Genomic DNA, 21,882 nt, shown 5'->3' with positions numbered 1-21,882 from the left:
CTCAGTGTCGCTATATAGCGACCTTTAAAAGTCGCTATATAGCGACTTTTACTAAGGTCGCTATATAGCGACCTTTCAAAGTCGCTATATAGCGACTTTTACTAACGTCGCTATATAGCGACGCTTATTAAAAGTCGCTATATAGCGACGATTTACGACACCCGATTTTTATACCGACGATTAACGCTAAGCGGGCGCTAATCGTCGGTACGTAAACGTCGCAATAGGATGCGTGTGTAGTAGTGCTTGATGTCCAATAAGTATGCAAGTATTCATGTTGTTTAATATTTTTATAAAGTTTCTTAGTAACTAGTTGTTTCTTTCTTTCTTTGAAGATGAGTTTGCATTCTACATCTTGATTATGCAGTTATCTTTAATTCATTCTAAATGTCACTTTACATTTTTTAATACGATGTATATGGAAATTTAATTGTGTGAGTAAAAATTGATTTTGTAATATATAAAATTTATCAATCTCAGCTTTTACTACATAGATAGAGTTACTATAGTGAATCTATTATATAGTAACATTCTAAAGTAAATTTGCTAGTCTATATGAAAAATGCTCGGTTTTACTATATTGCTAAATTTACTAGAATTAGTCTTACTAGTAAACTTAGGATATAGATTTGCTATATAGTAAAAACTTAACTATATAGTAAATTCTTGTCTATATGGAAAATGCTTGGTTTTACTATATTGCTAAATTTACTAGAATTAGTCTTACTAGTAAACTTATAATATAGATTCGCTATATAGTAAAATCTTATCTACATAGATACTCCTTGGTTTTCCTATATACAAATTTACTAGATATAGTATATCTAGCAAATTAATGTTAATCATTTGCTATATAATAAATTACTTACTATATAGACAATCTAGTAAATGTTCAGAATTTACTATTCCGGAATTTTGCTAGATACGTTCATTTGTATCTAGCAAAATACCTTTTTTTTACTATATAGACAAAGGTTTAGAGTTCCTTGTGTTGATTCCCATTTGCCTCCACTCAGCTTTAATCCCAATGAAAGGGTAGATGCTTAGATTACAAGCCGGCTCTATCAAAGAGTGATCTTCTAAGAGGCACGCCTCATATCTCTGTTCGAGCAAATGGTGGATACAGGCTACCTAGAAACTACGCAAAATTTGTATGGTGCTAAGGCTTTATAGCAGGATCGACTGGCATGACACAAGTTCCACAGCCACTGGACTAAAAACATGGCAACCCAGGTACGTGATCGCAATAAGCCAAAACCCGAGGACGGGTAATAAAATGGATCCGGGAGTATGTTCACAACAACACAAAGCAACTATAGACGCGCTTGGTAGACGCGCAAAATAGCGGGCGCGTCTATAGGCATTGCTCTAGAAGAGAAATTACGGGCGCATCTATAGGCGCGGCTAAACGCTCGTCTATTTGCGCATCAATCACCGCGTTTATTTGCGCGTTAGGCCTGAGAAAATACGGGCCCGTCTAACATCCCGTCTATTAGCGCGTGTATTTGCGCGTGTATTTGCGCGTGTATTTGCGCGTTTACACTGAGACTCAGACGCGCATTTAAACGCAGGGTTAGACGTGATCCAGAGAATACAGAAAGTGAGATTTTGGTGTACATCATTGCTTTCCAAACATTGCCCATGATTACCAAAGCACATAATTTTTTGCAAGCCCACATATACAAGAATTAAGGGAAATGAGGAGAATGAGACAATATGTAAAATAGTTTTGCAAATATCAATTGTGGGGCTACGGTTCAATCTCATCCTCAATGAGATCAACCCTTGCCAAACTATCTACTTCAAAATTCAAACAAGTGTTTAGATCTACAAATACATTCAACCCACTACTACTTGTGCCACTCATGTGCTCATCGAAATCAAGATCTCCAATGGTAGGCTCGTTCTCACGGGTAATGCCGGCCTCGATATCTATATCTCCTATCTCATGATCATCCTCCTCTCTTGTATCACGGTCATCATCACGTCCATGGGCATGATCATCCTCCATACGCTCCATATTAGTAAATGTACTATACATCACTTTGGAACGTGGCATAATAGGTATGACATGCCACCACCTATTATTATCCACCATTGGTTGATAGACAACCTAATTCAAACACAAATACAATCATGTTACTTTTCTTGCATCAAATATTTAAAAGCGACTATTTTTATGTGTGTGCACAGTACCTGTTCACATTGTTGCGGTAGTATTACAGTGTCCTTCCTACTTTGCCAAAACTTTGTGGAGTCAATAGTTACAAAGCCACTTGCATGGCGTTTGATTGTTGCATTAGGGCCTCTTTCCACCACGTCCTTAAACCACTTTACATCCAAAACATACACAAAGAAGCGTCGAAAGTCAAGCATAATGATATCTTGGATTATGCCACAATAATCATCCATGACTCCATTGGCTCCCTCAAAGCTAGCAATGACGCCGCAATCTTGTGTGTTTCTCTTATCATCAATTTATTGTGTTCGAAAATGCTTGCCCTCACACCATATAGCATTGAACATAGTGCACTACACCAAGAAAAAATCAATTAAATAAGCAATCTAAATTATAAAAATCTCCTAAGTTATGCATAACATTCTATATACCGACCTTGCTCATGCATCCCCTAGCATACTCCCATTCTTCCATTGTGATATGCATCCCCTCGTCTTTCTCTGCTTTCTCCATTTCATCAAGTAGCCAATCCACATGAATATCCTTTGGAAGTGCTCTTAGACGCTGAGGGTATGGCACACGAGATCCGTGGTGTGTACGAAAGAGGGCCCTTTCTTCTTGTCTTCTTGCCTTTGCATCCTCGTATCTTGTCACCCATCTTTTCATCACATCACTATTAAGCACGCAAAAGAGGTTGATACTATTATGCAACTCCGTGTCTATTACTTTGTTGCATCCTCTTCCTTGAGGCACAATAGAGGTCATCCTTAGGTCTTCATCATCTCTCCATAGTCGTGGGAGAGAGCTATCCACATCAACAAGAAACTCAGAAATATATACAAGTGACTCTTGTACCAACCAACCCTCGGCCATGCTACCTTCGAGTCTTGCATTTTGTCTCACGAAGCCCTTCAAGGTCTTCATGAAGCGCTCAAGGAAGAACAACCATCGTGCATGTATAGTACCGCATATAGCAATCTCATCCACCAAATGCACTATGAGATGTAGTTGGCTTGTGAGAATAGAACGTGGAAATGTCTCCTCCACTAAACAAACCGCCTCCACTGACATAACTCGAGCATTCTCAAGCGTGGTGGGATCTATTTCCTTTGAGCTCACATACCTTACAAGCTCGCCCATCTTGTAAATACAATCTTTCACGTCCTTTGATGCACTACGTGAAATGTTACTAGGTAGTATGAACTGAACCCGCGAGGAGGTGGTTGATTAGTTGCTTATAGCTATTCACTCACAAATTTGAAAGGAAAAAGATATTATGCACATAAAATACTTACTTGGAGCATCTTGTGCCAATCATGAGATTTCAAGCCATATAATTGCTCTACACCTCTTTTCTTGCTCTTTGTAAAGGCTCCCTTCAAACACCTCATGCATCCAGTGGGAGTACGAATTGTAGTAATAGCACGCTTCACCGTTGCCATCTCTAGCTTTGATAACATCCACGGTGCACGAGGTAAAAAAACACGCCCATTTGGTCTCTCTTGAGGCCAAGCTTCATGCATCCTCCCTGTGGTACGTAGATCCTCCCTTATGCCTATCGAATCTCGTGTCCCATTTAAATGCTCCCAAATGGTAGATGCCACATTCTTGAAGATATGCATGGGATCGAGCAGGTGATTGATCTTGAGGTGGGACCAATATGGTAAACGATAAAAGATGGAGTATCTAAACAAAATAAAGTGTTAACGTGCAATCTTCACTTTCAACCAATATAGCTAATCTTTACTTCCAGCCAATAGTTACAAATCCTTACCGGCTCATGCCAAGTGGTGGAGGAGTCGTGGATCCGTCCCAAATTCTCATCCAATCTCCCGCGGTGAGTGATTGTGGGAGGACTTCATTCCAAGAGGCAACATATCTAGGATGATCAGGTGGGAGAAATCGATGGTGATTCTCATAGATGACCTTATTCAATGTGTAGACGCCCGTGAGGCAACTAGCGAAGGACCACAAACAGGACATGCATGGTAACCCGATGTAGTGAGACCTGAAACAATAGATGCAATTAAGAGTGGAAGGTGGGTTTAGGGTGCCACGTCCTTGCCTATTCATAATTAAAAAATGCAATGCTTACCTGAACACTCGCCATAGCCTGGGAAGTCATGCATCGTCCACATCAAGACTGCTTTGCAGTTGAAGTCTCGTGACGAGGGAGGCCTGCTCACATCATGCACCTCGATACCTCTCCAAAGTATCTCTAGCTCATCAATCAAAGGCTCCAAATAAACATCAGGGTTTTTGACTTTATGTTTCCCTAGAATTAGAAGGGACAGCATGACATGTCCTTTCTTAATAGCCATAGAGGGTGGAAGATTGTAATTTACCAATACCACTGGCCATACACTGTAAGAGGTGCTTTTTAGACCAAATGGGTTCACACCGTCCATACCCAATCCAAGTCTCAAGCTCCTAGGTTCTTCCTTGAAGCTTGGCCATGTGTCTTCAATATGCTTCCACGCAGGAGAGTCCATGGGAGTTCTCCACTTGCCATCGGTTGATCGATGGGAGGAATGCCATGACATGAGCTCTGCAATAGATTTGCACTTGAACATATGTTGGATGCGAGGGATTATGGGAAAATGTCGCAATACCTTACGAGGCACGTCCAAGGTTTTGAGATCTGCTCTATATCTTGCCTCTCCACAAGTAGGACACTCTCTTGCATCCTTATGTAGTCCACGAAACAAAATGCAATCGTTGACACATGCATGGATGCGCTTGTAATCTAATCCTCCAAGAGAGGTCACATGTTGCCTTGCCATATCTCTTGAGGTCGGTAATTTATTCTCCCTTGGAAGCATTTTACACAATAGCCTGCACGTGAAGACCATAAATGAGGAAAAGCATTCGAGTAATTGACCCACGCGCATAATTCATCATGTTTGCAAAATCGACTTTAAATTAAAGCTTACTTGAGTAATGCATTCAAACTTGCATTGCTCCATCCATAGATGGTTTGCAAGTTTAGTAACTCAAGGGAGGCACGTAGAACAGAGAATGTGCACCCCTCAAACAGTGGAGTCGATGCTGCGGTAAAAAGATCATCCTGCTCCATGCTATTATCCCTCCCTTGATGGACATATAAATCCCGCACCATATCATCAAACACCTCCTCCTCCACGGCTTCATGAGGTAATGGTGGAGGGCTACTATCACCATCACTCCATGCATCCGTAACGGTCCCTCCTGAAGATCCCACCTCATATCGCCGACGCTTCGCCTCCTCACGACGGGCATAGGGTAACATGTGCGGGTGTGGCACTGCATCCTGTATCAAATTAAAACGGGATCATTATAACTCAAACATATGAACACCCATAGGTATCTCAATCAACCTTAACTTACAAATCCTTACCCTGTTTACGGTCACATCCCATTCTCCATACTTTGAGATATGATTGAGCGTAATCTTGCGTGCACGATACATGTTTCCTCGACATCGATCACATAGACATTTGATTTTTTGCTCCAACCACATTTCGCGATGGTGGATATGGAGGGATTCATCCTCACTGGAGCTGCTTGTTGAAGATGGAGACATTCTACAAACAAACAACCCACCAAATTTGCTCTTCTTCAAATGCCTAACTTAAAAAACTCTGTGTCGCGTTTAAATGCCCGTCTTTCCTCGCGTTTACTGTCGCGTCTATCTGCGCGTCTAAATGCCCGTCTACTCTGTGTATTTAAATGCGCCTGTAGACGCGCTTACTCTGTGTATTTTGACGCGACTATAGACGCGCTAATAGACGCGACTATACCCGCGACTTTTAAACCTGCTTTTCGGCGTGCCGCTCGCTTTGCTTTTCTTTTAACTACTTAAAATTCGTGAGCGGCTTTGTTCCTTCATTATTAGCAGTTCTATAGATTCGAAGCTTAAGAGAGAGCCTCCCATACACACACAGTTCCAAGCTTTCACTCAAGACAAAGGGACCGTACTTACACAGCTTGCTTCCAAGCCTAAAGAAGAGGAGGAGTACGAACAAGGAGAAGAGGAGGAGAAGAAACAAGTTTGGAAAAGAAAGATCCTTCCATACCTTTTTCCAAGTAAGTCCTTTTGAAGTTGTTCTTGCTTGTTCTTTCCAGTTTTGTACTTTTCGCATCCACGAAACGCAGCATCTAGGTATGAGCGACACGTTCTTTTGTCGGGCGAAACGTCCTTTTCCACTTTTGAGTATTCTCGACTGTCAGAGTGCGTGTATACAGGCGTCTGAGGACGCGTCTACAGGCGCGTCTATTTGCGCGTCTGGCTTGCTACAGACACGCACAGACGTGGATATAGACGCTCAAATAGACGATCTGTTAAACAGATGTTTAAACGAATGGTTAGATGCGCTTTTAGACGCGTTGTTAGACGGATATGTGGATGGGCTGATAAACACACTTTTTAACGCACTGTTAGACGGATTTTTTGACGGTCTGTTAGACGCAGTGATAGACGCGCTTTTACTTGAACTGTTAAACGCTCTGTTAGACGCGTTTATAGACGCGACGATTAGACGAGTCTATAGACGTGCTCTGACAGAGCCTCTTTTTTTTTTTCCCCTTTCTTCTCAGCTCCCAAAGTAATAGATTTGTTTATTTTTTTCCAGTTTAACATGTGGGGAGGAAGTGCTTCTAGCTCACCTGATCTGCGTGAATCGATATGGAAGGATTTATATAATATTTTAGGGCACCCTCCTAGTCCTACGGAGTTATATGGGTACATGACGGGTACCCTTAACACTCCCCAGGAGTCGGCAGTACAGACTCCGAGCCACCCCACACCGCCTGAGATCACCCCAGCGGAGTCCGCACAGCCGTCTTATGCCCCGTCTTATGCCCCTTCCCCCGTACTGTCTTATGCCCCTTCTGCCATCCCGTCTTATGCCCCTTCCCCCATGCCTTCAGGAGGTCCTTCTGCCTCAGCGAGCCGTCGACGTACTCCCCAGCCGTCGAGACTCGGTTCTCCGGCTACGAGTGGTCAGCGTAGTCCCGCGCAGTCCCCAGCTACGAGTGGCCAGCGTACGAGCTCCACACGACAGGGTGGCAGGCGTAGTAGTAGGGAGAGCGGTGGCGGATGCATGGCACAGTGCTTTGGGCCATGTGGCGGTGAGGCCGAGGATGATGATTCCGATGATTTGGACGTGCCTCTGGGTGATGGTACGATTTATTATGACATCACCCAGACAGGAGGCATCTTGATGGATGCACGGGGGAAGGATGTAATGGCCTTCATGCGCTCTGTAATTGCTAACAATTACAGAGATTGCTTTATCCACTATAAAGACCACCCAAAGAGGTTGGCTGATGAGACCCTCGCTACTGTTCGCTCTAGGTATCCTAACCTCCCCAATCGCCAGTTCATAGATAAATGGGCCAAGTCAAAGATTGTTACGATACTTAGCAATAAAAGATCTTCCCTTAAGAGGCAGGCACTAGCGGAGCTTGCCAGACTTGAGGCAGGTCAACCTCCAAGGGGCCCGCCCCACACCGCTCAGAAGCGTGAGTGGAAGAAGGCAATGAAGTCAGCGAGGGAGGAGCCCAGTCTGCAGCACGTGGAGGCACGGAGGATCCAGATGGAGGAGTATGGGAGCGCGCATTTTGGAGCAGGGGGCGTGGAATCATGGGAGGCCCAATTTGTAAGTATCGATCTCAAATTATATTGCTTATGTAGTTTATTAGGAGGTTGGTTGTTTCTTTGTACTAATCCCTCCACAAAGTGTATCGCGGTCATGCAGCTTGAGATCGTGGGCAGATACCCTACTCCAGTGGAGACAGCCTACCACCGCCACCATCGCAGAGGAGATACATGGAGGCACTTCTATGATGACGGGTTGATTACTGAGGAGCAGTATACCCGAGCGACTGGACATGCCCCCGAGGTATTTGAAAGTAATTAAATAATGCCAAAATTATAAGTAAAGATTTGATTTTTCATACATTGATATATGTTGTCCCTTGTTTACAGGGCGCCCCTGCACAAGACGACGAGGAAGACGAGGAAGGAGGTGCAGAAGGGAGCGCAGAAGGCAGCGCATCAGGGAGCGTGGAAGGTAGCGAGGATTAGTCGTAGAAGTAGTGCTACTATTCTTTTTTGTACTTAAAGCCATTGGCTTGGCTTCGTGCCTCTTGTATATAGACTCCTCTTATTTTTTGTACTTGAAGCCACATGACATGGCTTAGCTTCCTTATTTTTTGTACTTGGAGCCACATGACGTGGCTTAGCTTCGTGCTATATGTATATACAAGCACTTTTTGAGCTTTCAATTTTATTGCGTTTTGGAGTTGTAATATTTTATTTGGAATTGTAATTAAAATGAGCTTGGCTGTAAGAATTGAATTACAGAATGTGGATATGGGATTCTTGTAACTATATAGCATACACAACATACACAGTATTCTGTAAAAAAAAAAAAAAAAAAAAAGGCGCGTCAGGAGACCCGAGTCTATTAGCACGTCTATATATCAGACTTATGCACGTATAGACGCGCTTATACACACTTATATAGACGCGCAAATACACGCATTTATAGACGCACGTATAGACGCATATCGAACAGACAGACGCGAATATAAACGCGCTGATGCGCAAATAGACGCGCAAATAGACGCGCCCGTAAGTTTTTTATTTAGTTCATGAAACGCGTCTGTGCGCGCGTCTATGGGTGCTTTGTCTTGTTGTGGTTGACTCTGTGCCAACATGAACTTATGTAGAAAGAGAATGTGATACAACTTTGTGTTACAACTTTGTGATACAACTTTGTGTTACAACTTCTATATGTAGAGAGAGAATGTGTTACAACTTTGTGTTACAACTTTGTGATACAACTTTGTGTTACATGCAGAGAGAGAAGCTCTCCAACTTGTATAAATACCCCATAATGGAATGAAGCCCACACTCTTTGGGGCATGGTGTTGAGTCTACTTTGGTATTCCAAGCATTTGCCTCAAGTGTCAATAGGTAGATGGAAAGTATTGATGAGCAAACACTCAATAGTTTTATGAAGAAATAAAATTTTAAGGGCCTTTATGTAGGCACCCACTTTGAGATCGTAAATTTATTTTTTAAACAAATGACGCATTTTTGTTAACGGCCCTTAGGATAGGCAGATGAAAAGTATAGGTGACCAAACACTCAATGGCTTAATGAAGAACAAATAGTGAGGGTCATGACAGAATGCTAGAACTGCCCAAAGATTGCCCATTGCTGAGGCACTTACAAATTTGGAGAGAGAGGTTGTGATGTGTCTACTTTAGAGCTACATTACCCACCGGAACATGCATTAAAATTATGAACATCCCATTTACAAAATTAAGTTAGTAGAAAAGCAAGCCATTAGCCAGAATAATGCTTCCATGGGCAACCAGCGTCGGCTACCCATGGATCGACAACCAATAGGACGCAATGGTGTGTGAAGCCGTGATCGGTTTTATTTGCAGTATCCGTCTGGCGCGTAACAAAAAGCAAACCTAAGCGTAGGCAATCGAGCTATAAAAATAGAGAGACACGGGGCTCAATGATTTTGAATTGATCTTATTATGCTCCGTGCCTAAAGGCTTTATATAAAAGAAAAGATCCTTTCGTCAAGGACAGGAACACAATCCAATTAACAATTTCTTCAAGATTATTTTAACAGTAGAACCAGATTCAACTAATCACGACAGAAATCTCGAAGAACTAGAGGAAGACGATTTTGCTGTTGCGCGCTTATACATGGATCACGTTGCACCTGATCATGCGCTGATGAACGTTGGATTTCGAATTGTGTGTCGGAAATTTGTTGTTCCATTGTCTGTGGTTCACAGATCAATGGATCTAAATGCGTGGTTCGCAGATCGATGGATCCCAGCTCATGCAGGTGATGATCCTCGGCCGGCTATGGCGCATCGATATCTACGATTCAGTCCAGCGTGCTGGCTTCCCCGACCTCGTAACGCAACGTCCAGTGCTCGAACGATCCTTTCACAAAGTCGTAGTGCGCCCCATGCAACGCCAGCTTCCCTTTGCTCACCGCCTCCCTCACGAACGGGAACGTCATGCAGTTACACAGCGAATTGTTGACGCACTCCTGCATTTCACACGCACACAGCAGCCGCCATGATCAACCGATCGATCCCTTGACGCTTGATGGTTGCAACGCATCCAAAATCGTGCAGATCGGGATATCCCTTTCCCAACAATTTTTGTTTCGCCCGACGCCTTTTTTCACCCTTACCCGAAAACATGTCGCCTGACTCGTGTCATTTTGGCCTTCTTACCTTCTCGCACGTCGTACATTGCTCCTCAAAGGAAACTTCCGAGGTTTCCTTCTTGACTTTTCTGGAGGCGTGCTTTCCTAGCGCAACCCAGTCTTCGATAAACTCGCTGCAGATGCATATCCAGGCCGACATTAGCTTTTCCATTCGACGAAAGACATATGCTGGACCCATTCCAAGAACTCCGTTTTCAACTCCACTAAGACTTGATTCAAGCTCGGTTTTTCTTTTTCACCAGCGGGAGACACGCCAAATTTCAAGCTTACTAGTTCGCAGATCCACCAACAAAGTAGAAATCTATGGAAATCCAACACACCTAAATTTCTTCGACCCATCTTCCTCAGCGCCCATCAAAGCTTTGACTCCACCGCATCGGCTATGGCCGATCACCATTAGATGTTCCACCTGTCCAAAATTCGCAATTACGCTATAGCTGTTGATTGGAGATGCAGTGTCTAGAACTCAAAAAAAAATCATCCGACTAACAGATGCTGCACCTTCAAGTGTAGGACAGCATACTCGATGGCGGCACCTGTAGAGGAGCATGCGCCCTACATGTGCCAAGAAAAACTTGTGTGAAATTAAATCGTAAAGGAATACTGAGTGGGCGAAGCTAATTGGCTTCTCCGCCGCCCTACATGTTCTCTTTGCATATTCAACGTTTCTAATTAGTTTGGAATCTGCTTTATCATATTTTTTAATGAGACACATCATGTGTACAGCAATGGAGCTCTTGTGAAAAGAGGAAAGGCCGGTACTTGTGGAGAGTAAGGCGGGACCATGTTGGCCACATTGCGTAAGACAAATGCCTCCCCCAATTGCAATCCCAGAATTGCACACGGATCCACTCTGGAGTCGGAGCATGCAATAATCATAAACTGCAGAGGCTAAAGCTAGATCAGGAGTAGTCAAAGATGCACGTTTACAGCACAAGATCCTTGCCGCATTCCAGAAGCAGTAATTGGACCTTTCCCTTACCTTGGGATGTTGAGATTCCGCCAATCCTTTGAACAACGCTTGCTCCTCCCTGTTAACGGCGACAAATGAAAATTGTAATTTTGTTAGATCCTTATGCTTCTGTTACGACCGCGGCAACAGCCTTCTGTTACGCGATCAGTCGACTGGGACGGAGAGAAAATTCCTTACTTGAAGAAAACCTTGAATTTCAGGAAACCCTTCTGAATCTTTTCCATAGGACTAAGCTCGTGGTCGGCGATCAATTTAACCTCTTCGTCCAGATCTTTTCCATTTGGATGAGTCTTAGCGTCCAGAGATAGCTCTTTGACCAATTCTTCGATCTTCTTGGCAGCATGAGCCTTCAATTGAGGGTTTTGCCTACACATGTCAAAAGCCAGAGCATGTGAGCTCCAATTCCATATTTCAGGAAGCATATTGAATTCCAGGTCGAAACTCATAGGCACCGATGCAGCGTTACGCCTATATCAGATCCAGAGCGTAAGATTTCAGAGAGCGTGGAGGATTGAGGTAGGCAAGGTTCGTACTTAACAATGCTGTTCAGCCCTTCGAGTGCCTCCTCGTAGCAGCCGTCGTTTTCGTAGCGACCCATCTGTTACAGCGGGGACATTCAACTGAATTAGTGCTTGCGCAATTGAAACATCTTAATTTCCACTTAAAAAGACAGCTACCATGCGAGAATAAAGCAATCAGCACCCTATAAGCTCATTGGGCGTTCAAGCTAATGCCATAGGGAATTTGGAAACGTCGATTTTCGTACTATTGACATATAACGTAATCCACAAAAGGAGATGCCAACAATGATTAAGTTTCGGTCTCGACACACAGTGACGAAGGGAGCAGTGCACCCAACGAAGGCAGTCTGAGAAATCCCTCAGTGCTTACTGCAGGAAATAATTGCAGAGGGGAAGCACAACACCCTCGAATAATCGCAGTTTCGATAACATCCAGGTAGGAAAGGCCATCCTCATGGTTGGCAATGCAAACATCTCCACAGCAACTGAGAGAGAGAGAGAGAGATGAGAAGCCACATGAGCGAGAGGCAATAAGAGGAATGAGGATAAGCAAGGGGGTACAAGCAGGGCGGAAAGGGCAATGGATGGTGGGAAGATGAAGAGCAAGAGGAAGGTGAAGAAGATGAGACGGAGTAGAGCTATGAATTGACAAGACGATGAAGAGCAAGCAGGAGCGAACCTGAGGTGGATGAAAAAGACGATGTGAGGAGACGTGAGGGCTGATGGGTTTGTGTGATAAGTCTGATGTGAGGAGATGTGAGGGCTGATGGGTTTGTGTAATAGCTTCTTATAAGATACTTGCTCTTGCGGTCGCTCTTGTTATGAAGTTTGAGTCGCATGTGCACAAATGTTAACGTATTGGCTTTCAATAGAAAATTTTGACAAAAAAGCTTCTCTAGGGGGGAAGAACGGCTCAAAACACAACAAGATGGGACACATTACTCTAGCCCCTTGCTAGAGAAGGGAGTCAGCTTGTATCACTCTTGGGGGGAAGCCTAGTCTTGTGTCCCTCTTTGGGCGGAGAACAACTCAAAACACAACAAGAGGGTAAACACTTTGTAGATGCTTGTGCTAGCGAAGGGAGTCAACTTGTATCAGTCTTTGGGAGACAGGAGTCAACTTGTATCACTTTTGTGGGAGAAGAAATCAAAGCAATGGAGGTGAATAAAGGGAGGGGAGATGGTAACATGAATAAAGGTAGGCAAAGGGGAGAAAGTAACATGAATAAAGGAGGGAAAAGATAATATATTTAACTATACTTTGAGATTTGATTGAAGACTAAGAGACTATGGGATAAGTTGTGTAACTTAGCTCATTATGCTTTGCTGCTACCCTAGTTTTAAATACTTTTCGATTCGATTGAATACTGAGAGAATACTGAGAGACTATGAGATACATTGTGTAACTTAGCTCATTATGCTTTGCTGGTACAATGCTTTCTTATTATTTAGATAACTTCTTCCACCTTCATCTTCTACCCGGGGTGTTCACTATGTGAAAACCCCTTATATCACGTCCATTCAAAAAAAGGGATTTTAAGTACCCCTTATAACCCCATTGTATTATGTGTATTTTATGTAACTCCATAAGAAAATAAAACCCCTTCTGTTGAACTCACGTGCTATCTTACATATTATGTGGCGAACTCCCCAGGGTCTTCTACTACTTCTTCTTCTTCTATGATTGCCTCCTCTTTCTTGGTGAGCATTATCTTCTACTTTTGATGTTGATTTTTTAATATTTTAAAATAAAAATATAATTATTAATTAAAATATTTAACTTAATTTAATTTTTGCATTTTGTAAATCCAATGGCTGAAATTGCATGAATAAAAGACATGGTTAGAAATTCATTGCATAATTTATTGATCAAATCGACATTCCATACAAATTTTAGAGTAGTATAGTGGCATTGTTAAATTCATAAGTATAAATCCAAAATGGTGATCATGCCCAAATATAGCAGGCTCCAGTCTTTGCACGCGATCGCCATCGTGGCCGAATTTGGAGGGCAAAAACCTCTATTGAAGAGATGATCGCGCAGAAAACTGGACGATCGGATGAATCCAATATACGACTTGGGCGATGCCAATCCCATTTGTTAATTCTGGGCGAAATGTAAACCCAACTGGAAGAAATTCATCATGGCGGAGCGATTACCTTGATCGTCCCAGCTTCTTTGATGGCCGAGATGATCTTCATTTGCTCTGGAATCTCAGCGTCTCCAACAGCCGAAATCACTACATCCACTTGCTTGATCGCCGCCACAAGGCGGTCATGGTCCTGCAAAGAACCCTGTACAAGAACTTCCGAGAGAATCAGAGGAAATTAAGGAGCAGCATTGCAAGCAGCCTCGATCCTGCAAATTGCGTGGTGTTCATCGCCATCTCCACTAATTTGCCTAATTATCACCACAAGTTTACAGACAAATACAGCAAACGGTGCATGCACAATCCAACAAACCTCAAGAATTGTGATGCCTGAGGACTTGAAAGACTCAATCAAGGCAGCTTTGGAAGAGAGAGTGGGCTTGCGGACGAGGGCATAGGTGGGGTGGGCAAGGCCAGCCGAGGCTTGGGCAATGAATTTGCCAATGTGGCAGTGGCTCCGATCACAAGGATCTTACTCTTGGCCATGGCTGAATTCTAAAAAAGAAAAGGACAGCAGGGAAGCATAGTAAAGCTCAGCCTTTATAGGCACGTAACTTAAGCGTGAAATACCACAATTGTTGAAGACTTGAAACTGTTGAAGAATTGTTCAAGTCTTCAAATTGTTAAAGACTTCAAATTGTTGAAGGTGGTGATGATGTTGATGTTGCCGTTGCTGATTCCTTGCATGCCATCATGCCTTGGATCATGTTGCTTCCTCACCAAAATTGTTAAAGACCACATGTTTAGACAAGCAGCATGACCCATCTACTACAGGAGCATAACCCATCTACTACAGGTTAGACCTTGCTTTGTCAGGTCTCACTTAAAACACACACACACACAACCACTTGCTATAATCATCTATGTATATGTACACACATTTACATTTTCCTCACACAAATGTGCATACAGTGCTCAACTCTGCGTATGCTTGTGTAAGTGTACATATATATGCCCCGAGGGGTCCACTATGTGAAAAAATCCTATATGATGTCGAACAATAGAGGAGAGATGGAAAAGATAGTAGAGATCCTTGACACCCTACGGGCCCAAGAGCCTTATGAATGTAAAGAAAGGGAGAGCACAAAAAGGAAAAGGGTTGGCCCTCCCTTTAAAAGGTGACTTGTATAAAAGGTCAAATGGTTGACTTTGGTCTTCATTGTTATATGCACAAGTTTGGAATACAAGCTCTCTCTTCTCTTCCAAGATTGTCTTTGGGTGTTCTCTTGTTTCCTTTATAGTGCCTTTGTGTTTTTCACTTCATCCCCCTTCACTCTCCTCTTCCCTTCGCCTTCTCCCTCCCTTCTCCCCTCTTTTCTCCATTCTCTCCCTTCCCTCTTTCTCTCATTGAACCACATTGCAATAATCCGAAAGTTGCTTGAGTGACACATGCGGACAGCTCATGTCTTACATTGCTCTCATAAGGAGAATGTTGGAGTGGAGGCTTCATCAGCTTCAAGATCCCCACGACACGTGAGTCGCTGTCGAGACCACAAAATTTCAAAAGAGAAGTTTTGAAAAATGTCATATGGGATGAACCTCAAAAGAGAAGATTTGAAAAATTAAAAGTACCTATAGTAGCAGCTCCTATCTTAAAGGTAGTGGATCCCAATGAACCATTCGTGGTTGAGACAAATGCGAGTGATTTTGTTGTTGGGGCAAAACTTTTACAAAAAGGTCGACCAGTGGTTTTTGAAAGCAAAAAGTTAGATCGTGCCCAACGGAATTACTCGTCATATGAGAGGAACTATATGCTATAGTCTATGCTTTAAAGAGGTAGAGACACTACTTATATGGTATAAAATTTGAGATCATCTTTGATCAAGAGAGCATTAAGTGGATTTGCAATCAGCCAAAGCTAAAGGTAGAAAAGCTAGATGGGCTGAATTAATGCAAGATTTTGATATACAATTAACATATCAAAAGGGGAAGTTCAATGTGGTAGCAGACTCTCTTAGCCGAATGCCAATCAAGTTAATGAATTGCGTTTTACTTAATTTCACAATGATTTCCTAGAGTCCTTAAAGGGAAAATGTGAGTTTGATCCTCACTTCTTTGAAATATGGAAAGAAATTAGAAATAGGGATCCAACTAATCAAGGGGATTTCACCGAGGAGTCATATGGAAATGGCAACACACCACAGGTTGGAAATAAAGGACTCAAGTGGAAAAAATATATGATTGAAGATGGCTACCTGCTCTATGTAAGGGTAGAGTATGTATCCCGAATAATAATGACTTTAGGTGCCAAATTCTTTTTGAATGTTATGATAATCTGAGTGTTGGACATCTGGGAATTTAAAAGACGTATGGGCTTCTGAAAAGGCAATTCATTTGGCCTAGAATAGGTAAGGACATCCAAGATTATGTATTGAAGTGCCAAAAATGCTAGGTTAATAAGGCTGAACGCCTTAAGGTAGGAGGTCTCCTACACCCATTGGAGATTCCATCTGCCAAATGGGAAAGCATCTCCATGGATTTTATTGTGCGATTACCTACGACACAATGGAGCACAACTCTGTGTGGGTCGTTGTTGATTGGTTGACCCAGATGGATCATTTTATTCCTACCAATGAAGATGTTAAGACTCTAGAATTAGGTAGGCTAGTTGTGGACCATATTTACACATTGTATGGGCTACCAGCTGGTATTGTTATTGACTAGGATAGAAAATTTAACAGCCATTTTTAGAGGGTTGTGTTTATGAGGTTCAAAACTTCATTGGATATGAGCACCGCGGATCATCCACAGAGTGATGGTCAAACTAAAAGAGCCAATCAGATCATTGAGGATATGCTTTGAGCATATGTAAGTAAATGGAAAACTAATTGGGAACAATATTTGCCCATATTACAACTTGTATATAATTGTGCCAAACATTTAGCTACAGCATGATGATGTATGGATTTCAACCAAGAACCCCAAAGGCAGTGGAACTCGAAAAAGAGAAGGTTCATTGGCTGCCAAAGACTTTCTTGAAGATATGAATCAAACGTTTAAGTTAGCTAAAGATAGCATAAGAAGAGCGTAGGATAGAGCATGAAGTTATGCAAACCCCCACCATAGAAGGTTGGAGTTTGAAGTAAATAAGAAAGTCTACCTCAAGGTACTTGAATCTTTGGAATCCTTAAGGACAGGTAAATATCTAAAGTTGTCTCCTACGTATTGTGGAACTTAAGAGGATTGGAGAACTTGCTTACAAATTAGCCTTACTTGAGGGATGTAGAGTACATCCAGTATTTCATGTTACTAGGCTAAAAAGAAAATTAGGAGATGATGATAATCTCATTGGAAATGAAGTTCTAGTTGAACTCATTGAACTTGCATCTTTACCACATGAACTAAAAGGAATTTTAGATAGATAAGAAAAAAGAACATAACACACAATATGACAAGAATCTCTGGTTAAGTGGAAAGATAGACCTGAAGAGAGTTCAACATGGTGAAGGGTAAGCAATCTCCAAAGGAGGTTTCCCAATTTTACTTTAGAGGATGTAAACCATTCTTAAGGGGAAGGGAATGTTATCTCACTCATAATTCCAGAACCATTTGGTGTGATTATGGTTAGGCGAGAAGCCAAAGGGCTTGATGGTGCTTGCATACTAGTTATGAGGCTTAGAGGGTTTGGGTCTAGGGTCACACCTAGGCCTAGAAATCAGCTAAGAGATGCAAAGGGGAGCCCATGAGAGGGCTAGAAAGGTAAGGTCCTTTGTGGGACGTGAACCATTTGGTGTCATTATGGTTAGGCGGGAAGCCAGAGGGCTTGATGGTGCTTGCATACTAGTTATGAGGCTTAGAGGGTTTGGGTCTAGGGTCACGCCTAGGCCTAGAAATTAGCTAAGAGATGCAAAGGGGAGCCCATGAGAGGGCTAGAAAGGTAAGGTCCTTTATGGGACGTATGGCACCAAGATAGGAGGTCACTTTGCAAGCATTGGGCTAGGGAGAGGTTTCCATAGAGAGATCTCCATGGTGATGAAAAAAGAAGCAAGACTCACAAGATAGGAAATGATTGGAAAACCATAGCTAGGAGGCAATTAGTAAGAAAGCCTTCTATAGTGTGGAAGAAGTCATCGTGATAGTCTCTAAGTAATCCATCCTTAGAAGGTGTTCCAATCTCTTGACATGGTCTGTGATTCCCTTGGCAGAACGCTGAAAGAATCAACATAAAGCGTATAGTCACTAAGCAATCTAGTCTCAAGAGCATGCATTGGTCTGTCGACATGGTTTGTGATTCCTCTGGCATAATGCTCAAAGAATCAGCATAAAATGTATAGTCTCTAAGCAATCTCGCCTGAGGAGCACTCCAATCTCATGACACAGTCTATGATTCCCCTGGTAGAATGCTCAAAGAATCAACATAGAATTTATAGTCTCTAAGCAATCTAGCCTCAAGGGCACTCCAATCTATTACTGGGATTCCCTTGATAGAATGTCCAAAGAATCAACATAGAATGTATAGTTTCTAAGCAGTCTAGCCTCAGAAGCACTCCAGTCGCTTGACACGGTCTGCAATTCCCTTGGTAGAATGCTCAAAGACTCAGTATATAATGTATAGTCTCTAAGCAATCTAGCCTGGGGAGCACTTTGGTATCTTGACATGGTCTAAGATTACCTTGGAAAAATGATCAAATAATCAGCATATATTGTATAGTGTCTAAGCAATCTAGCCTCAGTCGAACATTGCAGTCTCCTGACATGGTCTACGATTTCCCTGGCAAAATGCTCAAAGAAACAACATATAACATATAGTCTCTAAGCAATCTAGCCTCAAGAGCACTTTGATGTCTTTAAATGGTCTATGATTCCCATGGTAGAATGCTTAAAGAATCAACATATAATGTACAATCTCTAAGCAATCTAGCCTAAGAAGCACTCTGGTCTCTTGACAGGGTCTACGATTCCCTCGGCAAAATGCTCAACAAATCAACATATAATTTATAGCCTCACATTAAATATGAACACTCACACTAGATCAATATAATGCTAGTACATGCATCATATTGATTATAAACACCTTACTAGATCAATTTAAGATTAAAACAATTTGTTTGAGCCATATTCTTAGATGTTTGTGTCATTCTTTCTAGGGTACAATACAAGTCACTTCATGCATAGTGACAAGTTTGGGAGCATGCAAGGGAAACAAAAATGAAAAAGGAGGAGCACATACACCAATTTTTTGGAATTGCATAGATGCAAAGTTGAAAATACACTCTCTTAGGTACTAGTATGGGTGTAAAGCATGCATGTACATTGACATAAAAATTAAAGTGCTTTATTTGGTTGTACAACATGTAGCTTCTCATAGTAGCATCTACTTCAACTTACATGAAAATGTACAAGAGGAGGGAAAAAAATACAAGCTTTTTAGATTTTAGATTTATAGAAGTGATATAATTATTGATAAAAAATTCACAGTACAGGTATTTAAAAAATCTAAAAAGGGGTTACAGAGGAGTTTTTCAAATACCTTTTGAACGCACGTTGTATACATGGCTTACATAAGGTGGACCCTCGAGACCCACAGGGTCTTTGCTTTATGGAAGAGAACTGATTTGAATAAATACAATGGTGGGAATGAACCAACTAACACCCACATATTTTGAACCAAAAGTAACCTTCAGTGATTATTGAACCTCAGATCTCATCTTGATTCTAAATGCACATATAGAGAAGGGATCGAGAAGAGGCCATCCTAAGACTATCAAAGTTAGGAAGAGGAATAGGATGGAGGATTCCATATGCACCTTCTCTTCAAGGTACTTGGTGTCATGCCTTATAGAAAAAAATACTAGATTTTGTTAAGGAGGCAGGACTCCGTCTTGAGAACATTAACTCCCCAATGTTTGAATGGAAAGCTTGAAATGTCTCCGTGAGACTATCCAAGGGTTGGGTTTTGACTTTGGTGGAAGGACATATATCTACATAGGAAGCAAATAAAGATGTCAATGAGCCAATCAATCCCTTTGAACTCTCTCTCTATCTTTCTCACACATTTTCTTATAAAACTCTCACATGCCCACACCTCTCTCTCTCTATCTCTCTCTCTTCCCCCAAGTCTCACTCCTCTATACTCTTTCCACAACACACCCTTGCTCAGCATACATACATATTAGAATGGAAAAATGAAGTGCCATATGAAAATATGGCAATTTAAAAGAGAGATACGATTTGAAGGAAAGTAAGTTTGATTTGTGGGGTCCAAGTTTATGTCTCGAGGCATGTACATGTGCTAAACCTTCACCTTGAGTCGTTTCTTTGTATTAAAAAACCCAACAATTCGACCCTTATAATGCTTCTCTTTCTTTGCTTTACCTTCCTTGAAACCTTGAATGGACCTATTTGAAGATGGTTGCATTGTGATTGAGTAAATTAGCCTTAATTCTTGATGAATCCAAACATCATTATTATCCTTCAAAATGGGACCCACATAAGAGTTAATTGATAGCTTTGGTTTAAGGGAAGGAGAGTTCTTCACCATCATAGAAAGAATGGGAGCAAGCAAAGAGAAACAGGTTGAAAGGAGGAAGAGGTTGAGAGGATGAGACAAAGGGGAGGTTGAGAGGAGAGGGAGGAGGAGGAGGAGGTTAAAAGGAGGTTGAGAGGAGGTAGAGGATGAGAAGAAGGTCTTGAGTGAATGGGGATAGTTTGGGGAGACTCTTGGGAGGTGTTTGGAAAATTCTTATTTGTTTTGGAGGGAAAAAATTTTAGGCCCACCAAGTAGTGGGGACCTTAGGAGGTCTCTCCACCAATGAGAGGCCAATATGAAATTCTCAACTCTTTTTAATGTCCAGGCCTTCCCATTGGTTGGTTTGCTAATCACAAATCTTAAGAGCCTAATCCCAGAGGTCCTTTTTGAGTCCAATACTCACCTAATGAATCACTAATACATGCAAAACACTAAAAGAGGGCATAGAAGACTCACAAAATAAAGCTGAAGAAACTCCTCGATTAATGATGAACATGAATTGCGAGAAGATGCAATGCTCATTTATAGACTTTTGCTTTACTTTTATATGTGGTATTTTTCATTTATTATGTGGTAAATTAATGAACAACAAGATGGCACATGGAGAAAGTAGCAACGTGATTAGTTTTACCTTTATCGGATGGTGATCTACATATACCACTTAGTGTTTTGGTAATACTACACGGTCTTATATATACAATACTACACAGTCTGAGTATATATATCGTATAGTATAATTATATATATATTGTGAGTAAACATTCTGGTCACACATGGTGTTTCGATATTGTAACCTATCAATCAATTTTCTTGGCCTAGGTCAAAATTTTACAATTTTTGGTTTTAAACATTTTAAAATGAATATTATATGATTAAATCACATTTTTTAAAATTAAAATCATTCTTTAAAAAAATTGAAAGCAAGGAGTTGAATTGAAGTATTCCAAATGAAAAGACATATATTAGATATGGCTTGGGTTGCGATCTTGAATCTACAGTTTTTGAAACCTAGTCTTATCAAGGCTAATTAGTGTGTTTTACAAGAGAATTGTGTGTTAAAAGAGAATCCCATGAATGTGTGCACTCGAGATTTTGTGTCCAGTGGCCACCATTACGCTAACTAATGATACGTGTATGCCTCCGAGATTGAAACTGAAACGCCACAAAACACAGAAAAGATATGCCTCCCAAGATACGTATCTTTTCGCTTGATTTTGCTAATTTGGTCCATTCTTTGTCTAGTTATCTTTGTGCGAGAGGAAGACATTTGTACCTATACTTTAAAGGTGGTGGATGATCCAAACACTATCAACAAGACACAACACATAAGGCCACCTAC

At 41.7% G+C, this 21,882-nt stretch overlaps 1 protein-coding gene and 1 pseudogene across 2 annotated transcripts; both read right to left on the bottom strand.

The window, feature by feature from the left end:
* Nucleotides 1-9,882: 9,882 nt before the first annotated feature.
* LOC147899120 (carbonic anhydrase 2-like) lies at nt 9,883-12,700 on the bottom strand. 2 transcript variants are annotated; one of them, XM_087378541.1, is made up of 9 exons: nt 12,605-12,700; nt 11,938-12,002; nt 11,582-11,770; nt 11,414-11,462; nt 11,194-11,313; nt 10,933-10,986; nt 10,752-10,840; nt 10,439-10,544; nt 9,883-10,248 (listed from the first exon to the last, which is right to left on the bottom strand). In XM_087378541.1, exons 2-9 carry the CDS (start codon nt 12,000-12,002, stop codon nt 10,081-10,083), a joined length of 840 nt encoding a protein of 279 aa, XP_087234667.1. In that variant the 5' UTR covers nt 12,605-12,700; the 3' UTR covers nt 9,883-10,080. The 2 variants fall into 2 exon arrangements, with proteins under 2 accessions (XP_087234667.1, XP_087234668.1); XM_087378542.1 differs by lacking the exon at nt 12,605-12,700 and adding an exon at nt 12,296-12,593.
* Nucleotides 12,701-13,786: 1,086 nt separating this feature from the next.
* Nucleotides 13,787-14,560, bottom strand: LOC147899119 (phenylcoumaran benzylic ether reductase IRL1 pseudogene; annotated as a pseudogene).
* Nucleotides 14,561-21,882: the final 7,322 nt, after the last annotated feature.

This window comes from Dipteris shenzhenensis, chromosome 8 (assembly GCF_047967505.1).
Source record: "Dipteris shenzhenensis isolate YYH24624 ecotype China chromosome 8, Dip_SZ_1.0, whole genome shotgun sequence".
Lineage (NCBI taxonomy): Eukaryota > Viridiplantae > Streptophyta > Polypodiopsida > Gleicheniales > Dipteridaceae > Dipteris > Dipteris shenzhenensis.
This window is presented reverse-complemented; position numbering and strand designations above follow the sequence as displayed.